General features: G+C 31.5%; 1 protein-coding gene across 1 annotated transcript in view; it reads left to right on the forward strand.

The window, feature by feature from the left end:
- Positions 1-19993, forward strand: part of LOC143234825 (uncharacterized) — a 40522-nt gene extending 20529 nt beyond the window's left edge. Inside the window, exons 11-16 of the mRNA XM_076472479.1 lie at positions 7353-7385; positions 8225-8354; positions 9117-9224; positions 12307-12377; positions 12827-12908; positions 17096-19993. Coding sequence (XP_076328594.1) covers positions 7353-7385; positions 8225-8354; positions 9117-9224; positions 12307-12377; positions 12827-12908; positions 17096-17138 — 467 coding nt within the window. The 3' untranslated portion in view covers positions 17139-19993. The remainder of the gene's footprint in view (positions 1-7352; positions 7386-8224; positions 8355-9116; positions 9225-12306; positions 12378-12826; positions 12909-17095) is intronic.
- The last annotated feature ends 5683 nt before the right edge of the window (positions 19994-25676 follow it).

The following is a 25676-nucleotide window of genomic DNA, read 5'->3' on the forward strand; positions in this document are numbered from 1 at the left end:
GTTTGGTGATCCTACACACAGCACACTGATAAAGTTTGGTGATCCTACACACAGCACACTGATAAAGTTTGGTGATCCTACACACAACACACTGATACGGTTTGGTGATCCTACACACAGCACACTGATACAGTTTGGTGATCCTACACACAGCACACTGATACGGTTTGGTGATCCTACACACAGCACACTGATACGGTTTGGTGATCCTACACACAGCACACTGATACAGTTTGGTGATCCTACACACAGCACACTGATACAGTTTGGTGATCCTACACACAGCACACTGATACAGTTTGGTGATCCTACACACAGCACACTGATACAGTTTGGTGATCCTACACACAGCACACTGATACAGTTTGGTGATCCTACACACAGCACACTGATACAGTTTGGTGAACCTACACACAGCACACTGATACAGTTTGGTGATCCTACACACAGCACACTGATACAGTTTGGTACATATAAGATGGTTTTATCTTCTACAGTACTTGGAACACTGTGTTATTCAGTTTTATGGTAAATTAAGCAGTTTTCTTGCAACCATTTATAGAATTGATATAGTTACGGAAAATTCCAATCTTTTTAAAACACATTTCTATACAATAATTTATTAATTAATATGTCAAGATAGTAACTTTCAATATACAGTTAGTTATTTTGTATTAGCTAATGCAGTCTGTGAACAATTCATTATGTACACTCAGTGGCCACTTTATTAGGCTTGCCTGACTAGTACTGGGTAGGACCCCATTTTGACTCCAGAACAGCCTGAATTCTTTGTGGCATGGATTCAGTAAGGTGCTGAAAACATTTTTTAGGGATTTTGATTTGTGCTTACTTGATAGAAATACACAGTTCCTGTAGACTTGTCAGTCACATATTCATGTGTGAACCTCCTGTTCCACCTCATCCCTATGGTGCTCTATTGGATTGCGATATGGGGACTGTGTGGGCCATTGCAGTACACTGAAGTCACTGTTATGTTTGTGGAACAGTTTGAGATGATGTGTGCTTTGTGACATGGTACTTTATCCTGCTGGAAGTAGCCATTGGAAAATGGATAAACTGTGGCCTTAAATGATGCATATAGTCAATAAGAATGCTCACATATGCTGTGGCATTCAAATGATGCTAAACTGGTATTAAGGGGTGTAATATGTGCTAAGAAAACTTTCCCCATACTATCACCACCAGCCTCTACCATTAACATGAGGTAGGATGGATCCATGAATTTAAGCTGTTTATGCCAAATTCTGAACCTACCATCTGCATGTCACAACAGAAATTGAAGTTCATCAGACCAGGCAATATTTTGTCAATCTTCAGTTGTTCAGTTTTGGTGATCCTGTGCTCACTGTAATCTCATATTCCTGTTATTAGCTGACAAGAGTGAAACCTGGGGTGGTTTTCTGCAGCTGTAGCCTATTCACTTCAAGGTTCAACATGTTATGTATTCAGACATGTCCTTCTGCATACCACTGTTGTAAAGAGTGGTTATTTGTGTATTTATGGCATTCCTGTCAACTTGAACAAGTTTGGCCATTCTTCTCTGATCTTTTTCATTAATAAAGTGTTTTTGCTCACAGAACTGCCACTTACTGGATATGTTTTGTTTTTCTAACTATTCTCTGTAAACTCTAGAGACTGTGGTGCATGAAAATCTCAGGAAGTCAGCAGTTTCTGAGATGCTGAAACCACCATGTCTGGCACCAACAATCATTCCATGATCAAATTTGCTTAGATTACACATCTTCCTCATTCTAATGTTTGATTGACCAACAACTGATACTATTGACCATGCTTTATGTATTGAGTTGCAGCCACATGTCTTGCTCTTTGGCTATTTTTGTTGAAGAACAGGAGTACCTGATAAAGTAGCCACTGAGTGTGGATAGAGCTATTAGATTAACAATTATAGTGTAGCTCTATTAGATTAACAATTATAGTGTAGCTCTATTAGATTAACAATTATAGAATAGCTCTATTAGATTAACAGTATTAATTTCTTGTAATTCTGATATTTATCAGTAAAACTACTTCATTGTTTAAGTTGTATTACTTTGATCCATTTCATATCTTCTTATCACTTGCACACTGTGGGTAATATTTTATAATTTAAATCTGTTACTTCCTGTTGCCTGCTTAATCTTGGCTGTGACGACAAGTTAATGTTGTTTTAACTTTGGATTAGATGGGTATAGACATAGTTTATAGTGTTTAATACCTGTTTTCTTAATTATTTTTAAATAGATTATTATTATTGTTATTTCAGAATTGTGTTATTCATATAACTTTTTTGTTTTAATCAGTGTAATTTTTTTATGCTGTTTGTTACCTAGCCACCTCACTCTATATGTGAACAATAAAATGTGTAACAAGTAATTTACGATAGTGAAAGGTTACATTGTCAGAACTACTTAGCAAGTTGTCGTTGGTTCTGAGACATTCTTATAGAGAATTGGATAAAGATTTAATGGTACTATAGTTTACAAAGGTTGAGTAATCAGTGCATGAAGTAAACAGCTTGTGTTACGTATCTTGTAAGTTAAGCTCTCTTCTCTTCTTTCACTGTTTAATATTACTGATTAAAATTTATTTATTTAATTATGTTTCTCACATTTCAGAATCTATTTCAGTTGTTTTTGCTGAAAAAATTTGGGTCAAATTAAGCAAGTTTATTATACGTTTTTTATATGTAATAGTTTTTAAGGTTTGATAAATTTCTTTTTGGTTTAAATTTCAGGCTCAAGTAAGTAACAAACCTAAGTAATTCATTACCAGTAGTTTGGAGAAAACTGAAATACACAGTGTTGTCCATGTCTTTTAACTACTCTGTGAATATAAAAGTACAGTTTCACTACCATCTCTTCAAACTTTTTTTCTTTTGTAAAGTTTCCCTTTCCTGTTTTTCAATAAATGAGTGTGTGCTTCATTTATTGAATAAATGTCACACTAGTTGTATGTAATAGGTTTGTTAACACTTCTGTTAATGTTTCAGTTTCTTGTGTTTATGGCTTGATGATCTTCTCATAACGTGTGTTTATTATTTCTATTAACTTTCAATACTGACCAATTATTGTTGTGTTGTATGATGAACTGATATGTTGAAATCTTTTGGCTTCCAAACTTTGTGCTTTTTGAGATGTCATATTTGTTAACCATAAAGGTAAGCATTGTAATTCACTAGTGTAACGTTTTTACTCTTTAGAGGAAAATGTTGTAGTCTATTGTTTTATTGTATGGAAGTTTTTCATAGGAACTGCAGTGTAAAGAATATTAGTTGTAATAAAGTCAGTTAGTTTAGTCAGCGAAAGTAACTGAATATATGATTTAATAATGTTTCTTATTGTGTTTTCTTCCACATTTAACAATAATTTACTTACACAATACCTTGGTAGTCATAAAATAAAGCCAAACTCTTCGTAAAATTGACATATTTTGTGGATGTTAGGTCGTTTCTGTTAATTAATTTAGTGATGTAGTAATATGTTAAGTCTGTCAGAACTTGTCTCTTTAATTTAAACTTTTCACGTGAACACTTATTTCTCTGTAGAGACTCGTGCCTGTAACTGACTTATGATACATGTATTAAATATTTCAACTTTCTTGAATGTTTTCAGCTAATCAGTGCTTGTAACCGGTAACTTTAGTACTGATTGTTATTGTGTGTTTACTAATTAATAAGAGTTGCCAGTTACTGATGTATCGCTGCCAAACCAAAATGTTTTGATCACATTATATCTATAAATCTCAGTATTTACTTATGAAACTGACAAGTATCTATTTGCTGATGTTATGACACAAAAACGTTTCATTGCTATTTACAAATATATTTTGGACACCACTTTACTGGTTGTTTATTTAATAATTTTTAAAAGGGTGTTTTACTTCTTCACGACAGTGTTGTACTAAAGTTGTATTCACTGTTATTGATGTAACCTAACATATCTGATCTTTGTTATTCTGGTGTTCAAGAGATAGTCAGACATTTGAAAGGTTCAGATGTGACAGACATTTGGCCTTTAAGGTACAAGCAGTATTATCACATAGGAAACAGGCATATCATATAAGTTTGGGTTTTGACCAGTAAAACTAAAATTGGCGAGATGTTTCATGAAACATTGTCAAAGTCAAATCAGTAACCATATAGAAACTTTCTTTTATTTTACTAGAATTTAAACTTTACGATATACATTTTGTCATTATTTGTAATCTGTCATCTGGAGTTTAAACTTTACTATATACATTTTGTCATTATTTGTAATCTGTTATCTGGAGTTTAAACTTTACTATATACATTTTGTCATTATTTGTAATCTGTCATCTAGAGTTTAAACTTTACTATATACATTTTGTCATTATTTGTAATCTGTTATCTAGAGTTTAAACTTTACTATATACATTTTGTCATTATTTGTAATCTATCATCTGGAGTTTAAACTTTACTATATACATTTTGTCATTATTTGTAATCTGTTATCTAGAGTTTAAACTTTACTATATACATTTTGTCATTATTTGTAATCTGTCATCTGGAGTTTAAACTTTACTATATACATTTTGTCATTATTTGTAATCTGTCATCTAGAGTTTAAACTTTACTATATACATTTTGTCATTATTTGTAATCTGTCATCTAGAGTTTAAACTTTACTATATACATTTTGTCATTATTTGTAATCTCTCATCTAGAGTTTAAACTTTACTATATACATTTTGTCATTTGTAATCTGTCATCTAGAGTTTAAACTTTACTATATACATTTTGTCATTATTTGTAATCTGTCATCTAGAGTTTAAACTTTACTATATACATTTTGTCATTATTTGTAATCTGTTATCTAGAGTTTAAACTTTACTATATACATTTTGTCATTATTTGTAATCTGTCATCTAGAGTTTAAACTTTACTATATACATTTTGTCATTATTTGTAATCTGTCATCTAGAGTTTAAACTTTACTATATACATTTTGTCATTATTTGTAATCTGTCATCTAGAGTTTAAACTTTACTATATACATTTTGTCATTATTTGTAATCTGTCATCTGGAGTTTAAACTTTACTATATACATTTTGTCATTATTTGTAATCTGTCATCTGGAGTTTAAACTTTACTATATACATTTTGTCATTATTTGTTCTCTGTTATCTAGAGTTTAAACTTTACTATATACATTTTGTCATTATTTGTAATCTGTCATCTGGAGTTTAAACTTTACTATATACATTTTGTCATTATTTGTTCTCTGTTATCTAGAGTTTAAACTTTACTATATACATTTTGTCATTATTTGTAATCTGTTATCTAGAGTTTAAACTTTACTATATACATTTTGTCATTATTTGTAATCTGTCATCTGGAGTTTAAACTTTACTATATACATTTTGTCATTATTTGTAATCTGTCATCTGGAGTTTAAACTTTACTATATCCATTTTGTCATTATTTGTAATCTGTTATCTAGAGTTTAAACTTTACTATATACATTTTGTCATTATTTGTAATCTGTCATCTGGAGTTTAAACTTTACTATATACATTTTGTCATTATTTGTAATCTGTCATCTGGAGTTTAAACTTTACTATATACATTTTGTCATTATTTGTAATCTGTCATCTAGAGTTTAAACTTTACTATATACATTTTGTCATTATTTGTATTCTGTCATCTAGAGTTTTTAAACTTTACTATATACATTTTGTCATTATTTGTAATCTGCTATCTAGAGTTTAAACTTTACTATATACATTTTGTCATTATTTGTAATCTGTTATCTAGAGTTTAAACTTTACTATATACATTTGTCATTATTTGTAATCTGTCATCTGGAGTTTAAACTTTACTATATACATTTTGTCATTATTTGTAATCTGTTATCTAGAGTTTAAACTTTACTATATACATTTTGTCATTATTTGTAATCTATCATCTGGAGTTTAAACTTTACTATATGCATTTTGTCATTATTTGTAATCTCTCATCTAGAGTTTAAACTTTACTATATACATTTTGTCATTATTTGTAATCTGTCATCTAGAGTTTAAACTTTACTATATACATTTTGTCATTATTTGTAATCTGTCATCTGGAGTTTAAACTTTACTATATACATTTTGTCATTATTTGTAATCTGTTATCTAGAGTTTAAACTTTACTATATACATTTTGTCATTATTTGTAATCTGTTATCTAGAGTTTAAACTTTACTATATACATTTTGTCATTATTTGTAATCTGTTATCTAGAGTTTAAACTTTACTATATACATTTTGTCATTTGTAATCTGTCATCTGGAGTTTAAACTTTACTATATACATTTTGTCATTATTTGTAATCTGTCATCTGGAGTTTAAATTTCACTATATACATTTTGTCATTATTTGTAATCTGTAATCTAGAGTTTAAACTTTACTATATACATTTTGTCATTATTTGTAATCTGTCATCTGGAGTTTAAACTTTACTATATACATTTTGTCATTATTTGTTCTCTGTTATCTAGAGTTTAAATTTACTATATACATTTTGTCATTATTTGTAATCTGTTATCTAGAGTTTAAACTTTACTATATACATTTTGTCATTATTTGTAATCTGTCATCTGGAGTTTAAACTTTACTATATACATTTTGTCATTATTTGTAATCTGTCATCTGGAGTTTAATCTTTACTATATACATTTTGTCATTATTTGTAATCTGTTATCTAGAGTTTAAACTTTACTATATACATTTTGTCATTATTTGTAATCTGTCATCTGGAGTTTAAACTTTACTATATACATTTTGTCATTATTTGTAATCTGTTATCTGGAGTTTAAACTTTACTATATACATTTTGTCATTATTTGTATTCTGTCATCTAGAGTTTAAACTTTACTATATACATTTTGTCATTATTTGTAATCTCTCATCTAGAGTTTAAACTTTACTATATACATTTTGTCATTTGTAATCTGTCATCTGGAGTTTAAACTTTATCTGTCATGTAGACTGTCATCTGTTACATAGACTTTGTTATCTGTCACATAGACTTTATCTGTCATGTAGACTGTCATCTGTTACTTAAACTTCAGTAACTTGTATAGACTGGTATTTTTCAATCACCAATACATCACAAACGTCATTCCAAGGAATTTAACAAAATCAAATAAATAATGAAAGATTGACAGAATTCTGAGATATGAATTACAGTGTGTTTCTTAATGCTTGTTTTTTAATGAACCACTGAAAGCCAGTTTATCATAAGATTGTGGATATGTTTTAATATTTAATTGTTTTAGACTTTGATGAACTTATGTTTGTTAGTATAGCCATATTTTTTCATTATTTTCAGCTGGTAATGCTTTCCTAGATGTACCAGGACTAGGTAAGTTAATGAAATCATATTCCTCCAGCTGTCTTCTTGGTGTTTCTTTCAGAGAATTCATGTGTGTAACATGTTTTGAAACAACACTATTCTGTGAGAAATCTGACGCTGCTAACTAAGTCATCATAAGTTAGTGTAATCTTTTGATTATTATTATTATCTACTTCTAGACTTGTCATCTGTTTCCACCTTGGAAACTGTTTATTCTCTTCAAGTATTTCAAACTCTTAAATGTGTAGTCACTAGTAAACATGATTTATAAGTTAATAATTAGAATGGTGGTACAAGAACTTAATGAGCACATGGAACAAAAAGAAATAATAATGGAGAACTAAACAGGATTGTGGATAGGGCATGACAGTATTAATATATATTACATTTATAGGTCCTAATGTAAAACTAGTTGTGTACATTTCTTGAGACAACAAATATGTATTTAAAAGAAAGGGAAATAAGTGTTAAAATGTTAAACATTTATTTTAGTTTAAGAGCAAACAAAACAAAAATATTTTAAAGATGAGAGGAGTTATTCCAGAATGTTCTGTATGTTCTCTCCTATTCTCTGTTTGTGTAATTAACTTTTTGGACATAATTTATAATTGATTATGAACTTGTGTAGATAACTTAAGGTTTTTGTTCAATACTGTATCTTTAATTTTGTCAGTCTACACTATTTATATTGTAAAGGATAACATTCTTCTGGAATGCCAGGAACCAATGGAATGAGTACTGTGGAATTGATATTTGTTCAAGTAATAAGAGGTAATTGATAGAAATTATAGATTGTAAATAGAACTGTTTGAGACCATCTGAAGAAAGTTAACATTTGTTGTCCACAGCCCGTGACGGGAACAGCAGTGCTCGTAGCAGTATAAGTGAAGACTCTGATATCAGTGCATCTTCCACACGTACTTACATACATGAAAACTCTACTCTTGTTGTTGAAACTAATGAGAACGGTGTACTTAAGTAAGTCTCAATATTGAGGTGTTTGGTAATTATTCTGAATAATTTTAAACCCATGTGTTTAAAAGCACAACTTAAAACATATAGGTGTCTTATATTCCATGGATACCAAAAATGAATCAGAATACAACTGTCTAATTGACTATTTACATGTTTCTCAAAAACACTTCAAATCTCTATACTAATATTTATTTTGTATTCAAATAGAGCGAAAAAAAAAGAGAACTTGTAATACTTAAAAGAAACTCAGGTTTTCATATTTGTTTTTCAGAACATGAAATTCAAACATAAACATGATTATAATAAATTATTTGTGATAAGACAACAGTGTAAGGTGTGTAGTATTTTCAAACACTAAATTGTTTGTTTTCCCTTGGTGATTTATTTAAAGGGCTGAATAAAGAATGTATTTCCTAAAACACTATTAGGTTTAATACTATTACCTTACAGTACCTATAGATTTAGTTTTATTCATTTAGGTGCATTATGAATTTATTCAGCATTAAGAAGAAAAAGAAATTCTGTTATTGTTGCTTAAGAACCTCAAAGTTTAACAAAGATTTATATCTGTTGGACGAGCTCTCCTGTCAGTAATGCTTAACTAAAGTACAGTACCTGTTTTATGTTTTATTTGATATAAATATATGTGCTTCACATTTACCTATTTTCATCATTTTTGTTATTTATGAAATCTAGTGCTCGAATGATTACAACAATTGCTTCACAACTAGTCATTCACTAATTAATATCTTTTGTTTTCTGTAGACATTATATAATTCCAGGATCTCTTGCTAATCGTAGCAAATGGGGAAAGAGAGGTACAAAACTGCACATATATAATGACCACATATTTGTTGCCAAGCATCTGTCTGGGTGTGTATTGTAATATAACATTCTTCTACAAATTTCTAGTTTCCAATAAACTCATAAATATCTTTCTGTAATTTTTATATAGTGTGTTACATTATATAGAAACAAGTGATTTTGTGATAGTTATTATTTTGTAGATTGAAAAGTGATGCGATATGTGGTTTTATAAAAAAATATCAATCATATTGGTGTAATAATTTATCAATCATCTTGTGTTGTTTTTACACTCTCATAAAGTATTTGTTTACATCTATAATACATGCTAAGGCTGTTGGGTATATCATTTTGTGTTGTTTTCACACTATCATAAAGTATTTGTTTACATCTATAATACATGCTAAGGCTGTTGGGTATATCATTTTGTGTTGTTTTCACACTATCATAAAGTATTTGTTTACATCTAAAATACATGCTCAGGCTGTTGGATATATCATTTTGTGTTGTTTTCACACTATCATAAAGTATTTGTTTACATCTATAATACATGCTAAGGCTGTTGGATATATCATTTTGTTGTTTTCACACTATCATAAAGTATTTGTTTACATCTATAATACATGCTAAGGCTGTTGGATATATCATTTTGTGTTGTTTTCACACTATCATAAAGTATTTGTTTACATCTATAATACATGCTAAGGCTGTTGGATATATCATTTTGTGTTGTTTTCACACTATCATAAAGTATTTGTTTACATCTATAATACATGCTAAGGCTGTTGGATATATCATTTTGTTGTTTTCACACTATCATAAAGTATTTGTTTACATCTATAATACATGCTAAGGCTGTTGGATATATCATTTTGTGTTGTTTTCACACCATCATAAAGTATTTGTTTACATCTATAATACATGCTAAGGCTGTTGGATATATCATTTTGTGTTGTTTTCACACCATCAAAGTATTTGTTTACATCAATAATACATGCTAAAGCTGTTGGATATATCATTTTGTTGTTTTCACACTATCATAAAGTATTTGTTTACATCTATAATACATGCTAAAGCTGTTGGATATATCATTTTGTTGTTTTCACACTATCATAAAGTATTTGTTTACATCTATAATACATGCTAAGGCTGTTGGATATATCATTTTGTTGTTTTCACACCATCATAAAGTATTTGTTTACATCTATAATACATGCTAAGGCTGTTGGATATATCATTTTGTGTTGTTTTCACACCATCATAAAGTATTTGTTTACATCTATAATACATGCTAAAGCTGTTGGATATATCATTTTGTTGTTTTCACACTATCATAAAGTATTTGTTTACATCTATAATACATGCTAAGGCTGTTGGATATATCATTTTGTGTTGTTTTCACACAATCATAAAGTATTTGTTTACATCTATAATACATGCTAAAGCTGTTGGATATATCATTTTGTTGTTTTCACACTATCATAAAGTATTTGTTTGCATCTATAATACATGCTAAGGCTGTTGGACATATCATTTTGTGTTGTTTTCACACAATCATAAAGTATTTGTTTACATCTATAATACATGCTAAAGCTGTTGGATATATCATTTTGTTATTTCAGTCTTACTTTCAGGGATCAAACACCTATGTGGAAAACAATTTGAAATTATTTTCCATAAAATTACTTATTATTCAATGATCAGTAATTTTGAAAATTGTGGAACTTTAGGTAAAAGTTATAACCTCTATGACATTTGAAAATAGGTGTAAACAATGCATTTTTACCATTAAGAGCAACTTAACACATATTGTTTATGAAATAATAACAAACATGCTTTTAGACTTTAAGGCATTTTAGCAAACCTTTGATTAGAAAAATGTATATCATCTGTACCAAGAACAAGAAACAATGTTCTAATTGTAACACTGACCTAGATATGATGAGTTATTGAAGCTAAGATTTCTTTAATTATCATAAAAGTTACCTGTTAGCATCAGTTTGTAAAATAATGCACTAATTGAATTGATAATTGAATTAATTAATGTTACAAAAATAATCTTGCATATTGAAGTTAATGTATTTTATCTGTACTGTTTCACATTACTTAAATAATCCAAACAAAATGTTGGTGTGAACATGTTTTGTAGTCACAGTGAGAAAAACCTGTACACTGGATAAGTGAAGCAAAGAAAGTGTAATTGGCTGCTATTCCTTCTTCATGTTACATAGACACATAATACAATATCTAATGAATAACTTAGGGTTCTGATAATTGTTTAATCTCAGAATGCAAGTTCACGGGAGGTCCAGTTCTCAACCTACACCTAATCAACGTGTGTTATTGGGTTATTAGTACTGTGATCTGTTGGCCTCTGACTTTGGTATCTCTAGATGCAGGGCAAGTTCTCACAGGGAAGTAACTGAATTGAAGAAGTCCGTTGGAAGAATGATTAAGATATAGATCCACCTTACCTTATGATTAAGATATAGATCCACCTTACCTTATGTTCAGGGTTACTAATGAAGGGCAGGTTTCTTTAAAACTAATATAACCAAATAACAAGACGTTGACCAAAGTGTAGATTGAACATACACTTTGTATTCAAACAGTTTTTTTTGGGATATTAAATTATTCATTATTCAATAATCCAAGTAATCATAATGTTGTCATTATCTCATATTATTATTTCACTTAATTCAGGGCTGTTCAGCTTAATGATTCATGTCATAATGCATGAGCCCCCCCCCCCGCTAGCATGGCGGTATGTCTTTGGATTTATAATGCAAAATCAGGGGTTCGATTCCCCTTGGTGGGCTCAGCAGATAGCCCTATGTGGCTTTGCTATAAGAAAACATACACACACACACATAATGCATGAAAATAAACAAGTAAATGAAATGTAAGAAAGAAGGAATTTCCAAATGCAGAAAAATTTTGGAATTTGCCTGAAAAAATTTGGGAAATGATTGACGAACTGTGATACATGTTTTGTAGATAAATTGCTGATTTATATTATGTTAAATAATAACATCCTTTCTTCTAGAAACACTAAAAACTAACTGAAGTTACGTGTATTTGTAACAGAAATAAGAGTAAGAGCATTGCTGTATGATTTAGAAGATTGTTTAAGATGTTTGTTATATTTCAGATCAACTGTTTGTGAAGTTTGTGGTAAACATCTTTCTCGCCGTCCTGGTAAGCAGGGTTATAAGTGTAGAGGTAAGTTTCATATTAACATTATGGTCAAACAGAAGTTGTTTTCCATGCTTTGTGAAATATTAATAGATTCATAAATTTTTTTCTCTTATTCTATGTTTGTTGTATTGTTAAATCGCATTTATTAGTTCATTGTGACAATCTTATCTGTCTGTTGTAGTTCAAGTATAATTTATGAAACATCTGTTCAGAAACACTCGTATTAACAAACACTAGCTAAATTATATAACTCCTACATCTATAACACAGCTTTGGTTATTATAAGTGGACTGATGTTCCTTTATAACACAGGTTCAGTTATTATAAATGGCTGTTTTGTTATAACACAGGTTCCGTTATTATAAGTGACTGATGTTTTGTTATAACACTGTATGTTAAGTCTGTTCTTTCATACTGTGTGTTGTGTCTGTTCCACGATACTGAATGTAGAGTCTATTTTTTCTTTTCTGTAGACTGCAACATGCTGTGTCATAAAAGCTGCCATGTTCAAGTTGAAAGTTACTGTCCTTACAGTTCTATTAATACCATTGATATGTAAGTATAGCTGTGTGATCAGATGTCTTCACTAGTGTAGTATGTCCTCAAACATTATGGGTTTTTGTCTCTTAAATGGGGATATATTACGAGTAACCATAAACATTTTGTTTGAGAAAAATACAATTTATGAAAGGATGTATGAATTTATTATTATACCATTTTTTATAAAAACATAAACAGTTATTTCATATGAATCATTTATAATTTCAGGTCAGCATCATGTACATAGGCTAAATATGTTTATGCTGTTAAATTAAGTTAACAACTAGATGAAATGTAGTTCTGAACCTAAACGTATTTGTTACATTTTCTAGAGAATGGTGCTAAACAATGTGATACACATGACAGTATAATGTGCTTAGCAATGTGGTACACATGACAGTATAATGTGCTTAGCAATGTGGTACACATGACAGTATAATGTGCTTAGCAATGTGGTACACATGACAGTATAATGTACTTAGCAATGTGGTACATATGACAGTATAATGTACTTAGCAATGTGGTACACATGACAGTATAATGTACTTAACAATGTGGTACACATGACAGTATAATGTACTCAACATTGTGGTACACATGACAGTATAATGTACTTAACAATGTGAATTTACACATGAGAGTATAATGTACTTAGCAATGTAATTTTACACATGACAGTATAATGTGCTTAACATTGTGGTACACATGACAGTATAATGTACTTAGCAATGTGGTACACATGACAGTATAATGTACTTAGCAATGTGGTACACATGACAGTATAATGTACTTAACAATGTGGTACACATGACAGTATAATGTACTTAGCAATGTGGTACACATGATAGTATAATGTACTTAACAATGTGGTACACATGACAGTATAATGTACTTAACAATGTGGTACACATGACAGTATAATGTACTTAACAATGTGGTACACATGACAGTATAATGTACTCAACATTGTGGTACACATGACAGTATAATGTACTCAACAATGTGGTACACATGACAGTATAATGTACTTAGCAATGTGGTACACATGACAGTATAATGTACTTAACAATGTGGTACACATGACAGTATAATGTACTCAACAATGTGATACACATGACAGTATAATGTACTCAACAATGTGATACACATGACAGTATAATGTACTAAACATTGTGGTACACATGACAGTATAATGTACTTAACAATGTGGTACACATGACAGTATAATGTACTTAACAATGTGGTACACATGACAGTATAATGTACTCAACATTGTGGTACACATGACAGTATAATGTACTCAACAATGTGGTACACATGACAGTATAATGTACTTAGCAATGTGGTACACATGACAGTATAATGTGCTTAACAATGTGGTACACATGACAGTATAATGTACTCAACAATGTGATACACATGACAGTATAATGTGCTTAACAATGTGATACACATGACAGTATAATGTGCTTAACAATGTGATACACATGACAGTATAATGTGCTTAACAATGTGATACACATGACAGTATAATGTACTCAACATTGTGGTACACATGACAGTATAATGTACTCAACATTGTGGTACACATGACAGTATAATGTACTCAACATTGTGGTACACATGACAGTATAATGTACTCAACAATGTGGTACACATGACAGTATAATGTACTCAACAATGTGATACACATGACAGTATAATGTGCTGAACAATGTGATACACATGACAGTATAATGTGCTTAACATTGTGGTACACATGACAGTATAATGTACTTAACAATGTGGTACACATGACAGTATAATGTACTTAACAATGGGGTACACATGACAGTATAATGTGCTTAACAATGTGGAATTACACATGACAAGTATAATGTAACTTAACAATGTGGTACACATGACAGTATAATGTACTTAACAATGTGGTACACATGACAGTATAATGTACTTAACAATGTGGTACACATGACAGTATAATGTACTTAACAATGTGGTACACATGACAGTATAATGTACTTAACAATGTGGTACACATGACAGTATAATGTACTTAACAATGTGGTACACATGACAGTATAATGTACTTAACAATGTGGTACACATGACAGTATAATGTACTTAACAATGTGGTACACATGACAGTATAATGTACTTAACAATGTGGTACACATGACAGTATAATGTACTTAACATTGTGGTACACATGACAGTATAATGTGCTTAACAATGTGGTACACATGACAGTATAATCTACTTAACAATGTGGTACACATGACAGTACAATGTACTTAACAATGTGGTACACATGACAGTACAATGTACTTAGCAATGTGGTACACATGACAATTACAATGTACTTAGCAATGTAATTACACATGACATTTACAATGTGCTTAGCAATGTGGTACACATGACAGTACAATGTGCTTAGCAATGTGGTACACATGACAGTACAATGTGCTTAGCAATGTGGTACACATGACAGTATAATGTACTTAGCAATGTGGTACACATGACAGTATAATGTACTTAGCAATGTGGTACACATGACAGTATAATGTACTTAGCAATGTGGTACACATGACAGTATAATGTACTTAGCAATGTGGTACACATGACAGTATAATGTACTTAGCAATGTGGTACACATGACAGTATAATGTTTTAACAGTGTGATACACATGATAGTGTATCTTACTTAGCAGTGTGATACACATGACAGTGTAATTTACTTAGCAATGTGGTACACATGACAGTATAATGTTTTAACAGTGTGATACACATGATAGTGTATCTTACTTAGCAGTGTGATACACATGACAGTGTAATTTACTTAATGTGATACACATGGTAGTGTAATTTACTTAATGTGATACACATGGTAGTGTAATTTACTTAACAATGTGATACACATGGTAGTGTAATGTACTTAACAATGTGATACACATGGTAGTGTAATTTACTTAACAATGTGATACACATGGTAGTGTATCTTACTTAGCAGTGTGATACACATGATAGTGTAATTTACTTAATGTGATACACATGGTAGTGTAATTTACTTAAAGTGATACACATGGTAGTGTATCTTACTTAGCAGTGTGATACACATGGTAGTGTAATTTACTTAATGTGATACACATGGTAGTGTAATTTACTTAATGTGATACACATGGTAGTGTAATTTACTTAAAGTGATACACATGGTAGTGTAATTTACTTAATGTGATACACATGGTAGTGTAATTTACTTAACAATGTGATACACATGGTAGTGTAATGTACTTAACAATGTGATACACATGGTAGTGTAATTTACTTAAAGTGATACACATGGTAGTGTAATTTACTTAATGTGATACACATGGTAGTGTAATTTACTTAACAATGTGATACACATGGTAGTGTAATGTACTTAACAATGTGATACACATGGTAGTGTAATTTACTTAACCATGTACTGTATGTGTGTTAATGTTTACACAGTGTACTTTGTAGAGTTTCCTGTACACAGTATTGGGGCTGGGTGTGGCTTTGTGATCATCATTCTCAGATTTTGAATTTGAGGCTAAAAGATGCCTAAACAATTTTCCAAAACTCCACTTTGTACTTTGAGTCTGGGATACAATAGACAGGACAGTTTCATCCAACTCTAAAGTCAGACAAGATTGATGTATGACTTTCATCTTGTCTCTCAAGTTGGAATTATAGATAACTATGTGCAGGTATAAACAAGAAACATTTGTTTTAGCTGTCGTGCAGCGTATTGTAATGGTGGACACCAGTATTAACATAATTCATTGTTTACACTTATACTTTTATGATGCACATGATTGTATGATGTTATTTGTAATTCATGTATGTAGAAGATCATAGAAGGTTTTAAACAAGATGGAGACTTGTTTTATGTAAATACAGATCAATGTATATGGAAAGGATATTTTGTTGAGTTTTATGTGACTCTCAGCTTGTGTTTACTATTTGTGTAAATTTATCTTTCACATAACAATTTAAGGTTTACATATATTACTAGTCTAGATATATTGACACATTATTTTACTTCAACTTAAGAACCCTCAGCACATGACATGGCCTTGTTAAAACACAGCCTGAAAATGAATGTATTAGTCCTAACTATAAGTGTGATGTAGTATGGTATTATTGCTTTCCTAATTATGGAAATTTTTTCTTTACTTTAGGGAGTATGTACAAGATTCTAGAACTAGATCTAAAAGCAGCTGATGGAATAAATAAAACATTATTTCTGGCAGTGATGCCAGGTGAAAAAATACAAAAACATATACTTCATGTTCTCATTATACTGAAAACCTGATGTCTCCAGTTATAAAATGATTTTAAATGAGGTCTTAGCTTAAAGATTCAGACCTGGTAACTTGGAAATTATTTTATTTTAACTTCGTAAGATTGGCTTTGCATTTTTTTTACTTATGCGTTAAACGATGAATTATATTATAAATAAAGGATTTATTCTCTGAGCTCATATCTTTTTTGAAATATGATTTTCAGTTTAATATTATATTTTCTAATCATGTATTTCTAATATATAATTTTAAGAAATGCAGGGCTTATTAAAAGTTCCAGTTTATATATTTCTTCCATAATTAAAAAACCTTGTCTAATAATTACTTTTAAATAGTGAAATAGATTTTAAAATGTTGTAAAGTTTTGTGTGCATTTTGTATCTTTGAATAACAGTTTTCAAATGCCAAACAATTAAATACATGTATCTGTGTTTAGTTTTACTTTAAATCCATGTTTCATTTTTCAACGGTTTTCTTGTTAAGTAATGCCATCATTATGGTTTTAATTTTTGTCTCTGAGCACAGTCTCTATTATTACTGGTTGTTCGCATTCTACTTTATGAAATTAAGCACAAATAATTTAGTACAGCAAAAGCTATCGACTGTAGATGTTAGGACTTGTGATGGTAGAGAAACTGTGACTTTCAGCATTAGTTTGTCAGGCAGTATAAGTGTATCCATAAAATATAATGTAACAACAATCTTTGGTTTGTCTGGCAGTACAAGTGTGTCCATAAAATATAATGTAACAACATTCTTTGGTTTGTCTGCAGTACAAGTGTGTCCATAAAATATAATGTAACAACAATCTTTGGGTTGTCAGGCAGTACAAGTGTGTCCATAAAATATAATGTAACAACAATCTTTGGGTTGTCAGGCAGTACAAGTGTGTCCATAAAATATAATGTAACAACAATCTTTGGTTTGTCAGGCAGTACAAGTGTGTCCATAAAATATAATGTAACAACAATCTTTGGTTTGTCTGGCAGTACAAGTGTGTCCATAAAATATAATGTAACAACAATCTTTGGGTTGTCAGGCAGTACAAGTGTGTCCATAAAATATAATGTAACAACAATCTTTGGTTTGTCTGGCAGTACAAGTGTGTCCATAAAATATAATGTAACAACAATCTTTGGTTTGTCTGGCAGTATAAGTTTAACAACATTAATGTCACCTTTTACAGACTGAGGTATTGGCATTCATGGAGAATCAGTGGTATATTAATTGGTTAGTTCTATTATTATAATTAAACTGTGTATCTGATAATGAAGGTTGTCACTCAACATATTTATTATCTACTAGCAGACTCAGTGAACTTTCACACACTTATTTCTCATGGGACATTAGTTCTGTCTGCTGTTACTTTAATAAAACAAGTTTGTCTAATCATAACTGACATGACAAGGAAGGAATTCTGTAAAAAGCTTGGAATTTCCACTCTTTGTTCGTACAGACCCATCAAACACAGTAAGCACCAAGACTTGGTTTTATATATTGGTGGCTGTGATACAGACAGTTAAGGAACCTTCTGTCTACTGAAACTATGCATTTTGAAGCTGAGTTTTTCTGACTTGTTTGGTAACTCAGCCATTGATTTATTACTGAAATATAAGCTGTAATGCATTGAATATAGCACGTTGTAGAAAGTTCAAAGTTTATTTAAGTAACTGTTATGGTCTGGTTAGTATGATTAGTAAATTTAAAAATCTTCAAAGAAGAGTTATGTTTTGAAATCGTTGTGGAAACATTTTCTGGTGAAAACCAAACAAATTTCAACGATAGAAATGGAAACATAGTTTTGTTTTTTTGGTTATAGATTGTTATATGTTGTCTGTTCAGTTTAATCATATTAAGTTTATAATGTTTTTATTACAAAGTGTTAAATATTTCTAAGGAAAACTGTTCTTAAGATATATGTAAATTCAGTAGTAGTAGATATTGTACCTGTTTAGCAATTTCATTATTTATGTGAACTTAATATGCATACATTTTGTACTCTCAGGAACCAGGGGAAGAGTTTATATTTGTTTAATTTATGGGGTTTTATGGAATAGAAATAGTAGCTACGCTCCAGTGGTGAAGAATGTGTGAAAGGTTAATTATGAAACCCAAATAGTGTAATATTAGTATGTAAACATGAGAATATGAGGTCCAGTGTCAACTTTTAAAGATTAGTCTTTGTACTCCAGTTCTCTTGAATCTATGTGGATATTATAATAGACACAATATCACACTAGCTGTAGTGTAGTCAACCTTTAGAAGAACTGTGTCTTACATAGTAGTTATACAGGTTTTTATTTTCTTCCCATATGTTAAAGAGCAGTTCAGTTGAATTTGATATTTCTTGTACTGTCTGCATGGTTTACACTGATGACAGCCCAGTGGTTTGTGTAGGGTTTTGTAGGACTGAGGTACTATGAGCATGGCCAGTAATTACTGTGGTGACCTGTAGGACTGGGGCACTGTGGGCACAACCCAGTGGTTAGTGTAGTAACCTGTAGGACTGGGGCACTGTGGGTACGACCCAGTGGTTAGTGTAGTAACCTGTAGGACTGGGGTACTGTTAGCACAACCCAGTGGTTAGTGTAGTAACCTGTAGGACTGGGGTACTGTTAGCACAACCCAGTGGTTAGTGTAGTAACCTGTACGACTGGGGTACTGTTAGCACAACCCAGTGGTTAGTGTAGTAACCTGTAGGACTGGGGTACTGTTAGCACAACCCAGTGGTTAGTGTAGTAACCTGTACGACTGGGGTACTGTTAGCACAACCCAGTGGTTAGTGTAGTAACCTGTACGACTGGGGTACTGTTAGCACAACCCAGTGGTTAGTGTAGTAACCTGTAGGACTGGGGTACTGTGGGCACGACCCAGTGGTTAGTGTAGTGACCTGTAGGACTGGGGTACTGTGGGCACGACCCAGTGGTTAGTGTGGTAACCTGTAGGACTCAGGAACTGTTGGCACGACCCAGTGGTTAGTGTGGTAACCTGTAGGACTCAGGAACTGTTGGCACGACCCAGTGGTTAGTGTGGTAACCTGTAGGACTGGGGTACTGTGGGCACGACCCAGTGGTTAGTGTAGTGACCTGTAGGACTGGGGTACTGTGGGCACGACCCAGTGGTTAGTGTGGTAACCTGTAGGACTCAGGAACTGTTGGCACGACCCAGTGGTTAGTGTGGTAACCTGTAGGACTCAGGAACTGTTGGCACGACCCAGTGGTTAGTGTGACCTATATAGCTGAAGTTCCATGGTTTGTGTCACATCACTGGCTAAAAACAATAAAAAGGAGTACCACTCAGTTTGGGGTGATAAGAGTAACTCACAGTTAAAATCTGTCTTGTGAGACTGATGTAGTCCAACAGTTGGTGATCGGTGCTGTTCACTAGATGCCTCCTTTCTCATCTTTAAATTCAAAATTTTGTAGAACTCCCGTGAACAGCTCTTGGGTAGTTTTGTATGAACTAAAACACTCCTTGAAAGTGTTAACATAACGTAATGTTTTACCAGTAAATATTATATGAATTGTTCTCTTCCCTGAATATTGGAATGTTACTATGTGTATTTGTAAAGTTATAGTTGTTAGTTCTGACACAAGGCAACTTACACAACTAAAGGTTTGAAAACACGATGGGCTTAACAAAGGACACTTCCAGTTTAAAAGAACAACAATAGCATAACTGGAAAAAAATATTGATATAAAGAAAATCATTTATTTATTAGTTATGACTTTCTCTTGTATTAGTATGTTTCAGGAAAACAGTTTGTTTGCCTTATTACTGGAGTTCAGCCTTATCTACAATTTACAAGGTTTCTTGTTGTATGTTGTATTAACTTGCTTAAGAGAAATAGAAGAGTATACATTGTTTTAGCTTATAAATAGCCATATGAGTGTTTAGACTTTTCTACTGTGGGCGTTTAATGTTTGTTGGGAATAAAAGTTTTTTTGTTTTTTTTGAGCTTATGTCTTTGCAAATGTGAGGACAATGTGAACTGTCTATTGTGTTGCAAGATAGATGGTATTTACATACATTTTATAACAGAATAAAGGTTATTGTAACTGAAATTAAGAAACTCGAATTCTAGCTTCTTTTATTGTCTCCTCTACAAATGTTTTGATGACAGACTTGTTTATAACAGTTGCTACCATACGTGAGTGTTTTTCTTGTAGTGCAACTGTTAGAATTTAATTTAAACATTGAACTTGTTTAACTTTAATAAAAATTGTTTTGAAATCCTGACAGTACGCGTCTTGTATGAACCTAAATATGATACAGGTTCCTGGTAACCCCCAATACAAGTAATTTGTAACATTAATTATGCTAACTCCAGTACACATTAAAATCATGAGTAACACTAATTTTGCTAAATGTTAACAAACAGTAATACCGTATTTTATACAGAATTACACATTAAAATCATGTGTAACACTACTTATGTTAACTACGATACACATTAAAATCATGTGTAACACCACTTATGTTAACTACGATACACATTAAAATCATGTGTAACACCACTTATGTTAACTACGATACACATTAAAATCATGTGTAACACTACTTATGTTAACTACGATACACATTAAAATCATGTGTAACACTACTTATGTTAACTACGATACACAGTAAAATCATGTGTAACACTACTTATGTTAACTACGATACACATTAAAATCATGTATAACACTGATTATGCTATATATTAACAAACAGTAATACCATATTTTATGCAAATTACACATTAAAATAATATGTAACACGAATTATATCAACCCCAATACACATTAAAATCATGTAAACAATTATGCTAGCCCATTAATGCACATTAAAGTCACGTAAAGTTTAACATTAATTATGCTAGTCCATCAATACACGTTAAAGTCGTTTGTTTTTTCAGTTGCATGATCGATTTAACTGAGAAAATGCACAAGTTAATTATAGATGTAAAGTGTATCGTAGAAAAACTGACGACCAATTCAGGAAAGCAGTTTTTAACTATTTAGACATTAGGGAACCAATGGGTTGCAACACCTTTCACTTAGTAATCTTTTGACAAGAAAACTATATATGCCATACACAAATGGGAATTGTACCTTAATATCTGGGGCTCAGAAACCAAGGGTTGCAAAGCACTATCAATCACTGATGACATGAACAAATGACCACTCTAACTTTGATAAACAAGTGGAAAGTAAGCTTAGGAACCTGCTATCTTTTTCCAGCTGAGTATTGTAAAACCAGCCACAACAGAAACTATCTGGTAGACGAAATGTTTCTCAGTGGAGTTGATAATTACCTCATCACAATTTAGAAATGTCACACAAGTGACAACGATGTTATGAACTCCGTTTAGCTTTTGACTCAGTCTTGTAAAACCCTTGATCGTTGACGAAATTTAGTTTTTACGCAACTCATTGATAGTTTTAATTCATGCATCAAACTATGCTTGTCCAAAAGAACTACTTAGGTATCAAGCTTTAAGTGTTTGATTGCCTAGAAGGCTTCTCAGTGACTCCTGATTTCATGGCTAACTCTCTGGTGGACAACGTGTACTTCAGTTTTTGTTAGTTTTACTGATGCAGGGCTTGCAGAGGCCACAATTTTGCCTAGGGGTGACTCTGTCTTATTCCACTGGATTATCGCTAGGTGTCACCTGCTTCATTTGATGACGAGGGAAAGAAGCACACGAAATTTATTTAATTGTTTGTCTCTCCACACCTTGACAACAAATTAGTTACAACAGCTCTTTGTGACACTCCAGTAAGTAGGTCCAGGCTGCTTGACACTTCTTAACTGTCCACACAAAGTGACCATGGAAGATTGTGACAGAAGCGCTGTGGACAACTTAGCAAAAAGCTGATCAACCTCGTACTGAAGACAACATCTCAATTTGTTAATAATAATTTTGCACAAAACACTTTTCCTGAGTGTATCAGAATAAGGATATGCTCCAAATTAATTTTGGATAGATGAAATAAGATTATTTCATGAACAGAAACCAAGGAATTGCTAAAGTATTGAGGATGCATAAAAAAAGAAGAAGCCATAATTGTTTTGGCCAGACGTAATCTGGTTTTGTGTTTGTGCATGCCATTATTGTGAATCAGACAGTTCAAGGTTCACGACTCGTTACAGAAAATCGGTATAAGAGTGACCATTTACTAAAACCATTTGATCAGGCACGAACTGATCGTGGATGACATTAACTAGTTGCTTTCCTTCTTGTATATATGGTCAAAACTAAGGATGCCATTTGTGTAAGAAAAAAAAAACAGGACTTCTTGTCATTGTTATCAAATATTTTCACCAAAGGCAATTTAAGCTCTCATCTTGTAGATCTAACGTGATTTTTCTGCATATATCCAAATAACATTTTGTTGCTGGTACATTGTTCTGGAGGTTGTGGTGATATTACTATCACTTGATTCACTGGCATCATTGCATTCTAAATGTTAATAGATTAATTATTATGAAATTCAATAAGAATTATCTCACATTGTAATTATAATTGAAATATACAACAATAAAATATAATTTTAACACAACATACGCTAACGTTAAATCTTGTTAAAGACGAGTCCAGTGGGTCAGCAATAATTTTGCGGACTTTTAGCGTTACACAAATAATTAAAGGTGTCATGGAGTTTACTTACATTTTTATAACACCAGAGCAACAGAACAAGAATGTAAAATAGAGACAAAGAAAATAAAAATAAATCTAAGCACGAACTACTTCGTTTAATGTTGGTATCTCGACTACGTGAGTAATGAACGTTATAAAAGTTTGTCTACGTTGTTTTCGATTAGTTAAGTAGCGACATCTGTTAGCAATTTTCTTAAGCGTTAAATACACAAACGCAAGCTACAGTTTATTATACTATAACAACAATTGCTCCTCTTTCCAGTAGTTCACCGACAAGTCTGGGGACATGACGAGATGAGCACAACCCAGATAACCTACCGTGCTTAAATAAAATAAATTTTGAGTTGACCAGGTAGTTTATGATAACTGATTACCAAATTTAGGTATATAATACCAGATCTTCATATAGTGGGTAATTTAGGGATTACAAAAGCTGCCATTTCGTTGGAAATTCGCTTGAAAAACAATTATTGATAAATTTGTGGGTGAAAGTTTGTCAGTAAGAGATTCAAGATGGCGGCTGAACAAGGAGTGCAGCAGATTTGTAAATCGAGTGAAACAGAGTATTTGTTGCGAAGAATTAAACGTAATACATTAAAATTACAAAAGCATATACTTACAAACCAAACAGTTTTTCAAGATGCCTGAAATATTTACTTAATTAGCTTGTATTCAATCTACACACACGTTAACACAGAATAAAGAAACCGGTAATTTGCGGGTTAATAGAAAAGGAGCAAATCGATAATTTAGAATTTAATAGAATAAAAAGAAGTTGGTTACTTGAGGATTGATAGAAATAATAAAGAGAAGTTGGTTACTTGAGTATTGATAGAAATAATAAAGACAAGTTGGTCACTTGAGTATTGATAGAAATAAAGACAAGTTGGTTACTTGAGTATTGATAGAAATAATAAAGGCAAAATGGTTACTTGAGTATTGATAGGAATAATAAAGAGAAGTTGGTTACTTGAGCATTGATAGAAATAATAAAGGCAAAATGGTTACTTGAGTATTGATAGGAATAACAAAGAGAAGCTGGTTTTTTGAGTATTGATAGAAATAATAAAGAGAAGTTGGTTACTTGAGTACTGATAGGAATAATAAAGAGAAGTTGGTTACTTGAGCATTGATAGAAATAATAAAGGCAAAATGGTTACTTGAGTATTGATAGGAATAACAAAGAGAAGTTGGTTTTTTGAGTATTGATAGAAATAAAGACAAGTTGGTTACTTGAGTATTGATAGAAATAATAAAGAGAAGTTGGTTACTTGAGTACTGATAGGAATAATAAAGAGAAGTTGGTTACTTGAGCATTGATAGAAATAATAAAGGCAAAAGGGTTACTTGAGTATTGATAGGAATAACAAAGAGAAGTTGGTTTTTTGAGTATTGATAGAAATAAAGAGAAGTTGGTTACTTGACGATTGATAGAAATAATAAAGAGAAGTTGGTTACTTGAGTATTGATAGAAATAATAAAGACAAGTTGGTTACTTGAGTATTGATAGAAATAATAAAGGCAAAATGGTTACTTGAGTATTGATAGGAATAATAAAGAGAAGTTGGTTACTTGAGCATTGATAGAAATAATAAAGGCAAAATGGTTACTTGAGTATTGATAGGAATAACAAAGAGAAGTTGGTTTTTTGAGTATTGATAGAAATAATAAAGAGAAGTTGGTTACTTGAGTATTGATAGGAATAATAAAGAGAAGTTGGTTACTTGAGCATTGATAGAAATAATAAAGGCAAAAGGGTTACTTGAGTATTGATAGGAATAACAAAGAGAAGTTGGTTTTTTGAGTATTGATAGA

This window comes from Tachypleus tridentatus, chromosome 12 (genome assembly GCF_004210375.1).
Source record: "Tachypleus tridentatus isolate NWPU-2018 chromosome 12, ASM421037v1, whole genome shotgun sequence".
Taxonomy (NCBI): domain Eukaryota; kingdom Metazoa; phylum Arthropoda; class Merostomata; order Xiphosura; family Limulidae; genus Tachypleus; species Tachypleus tridentatus.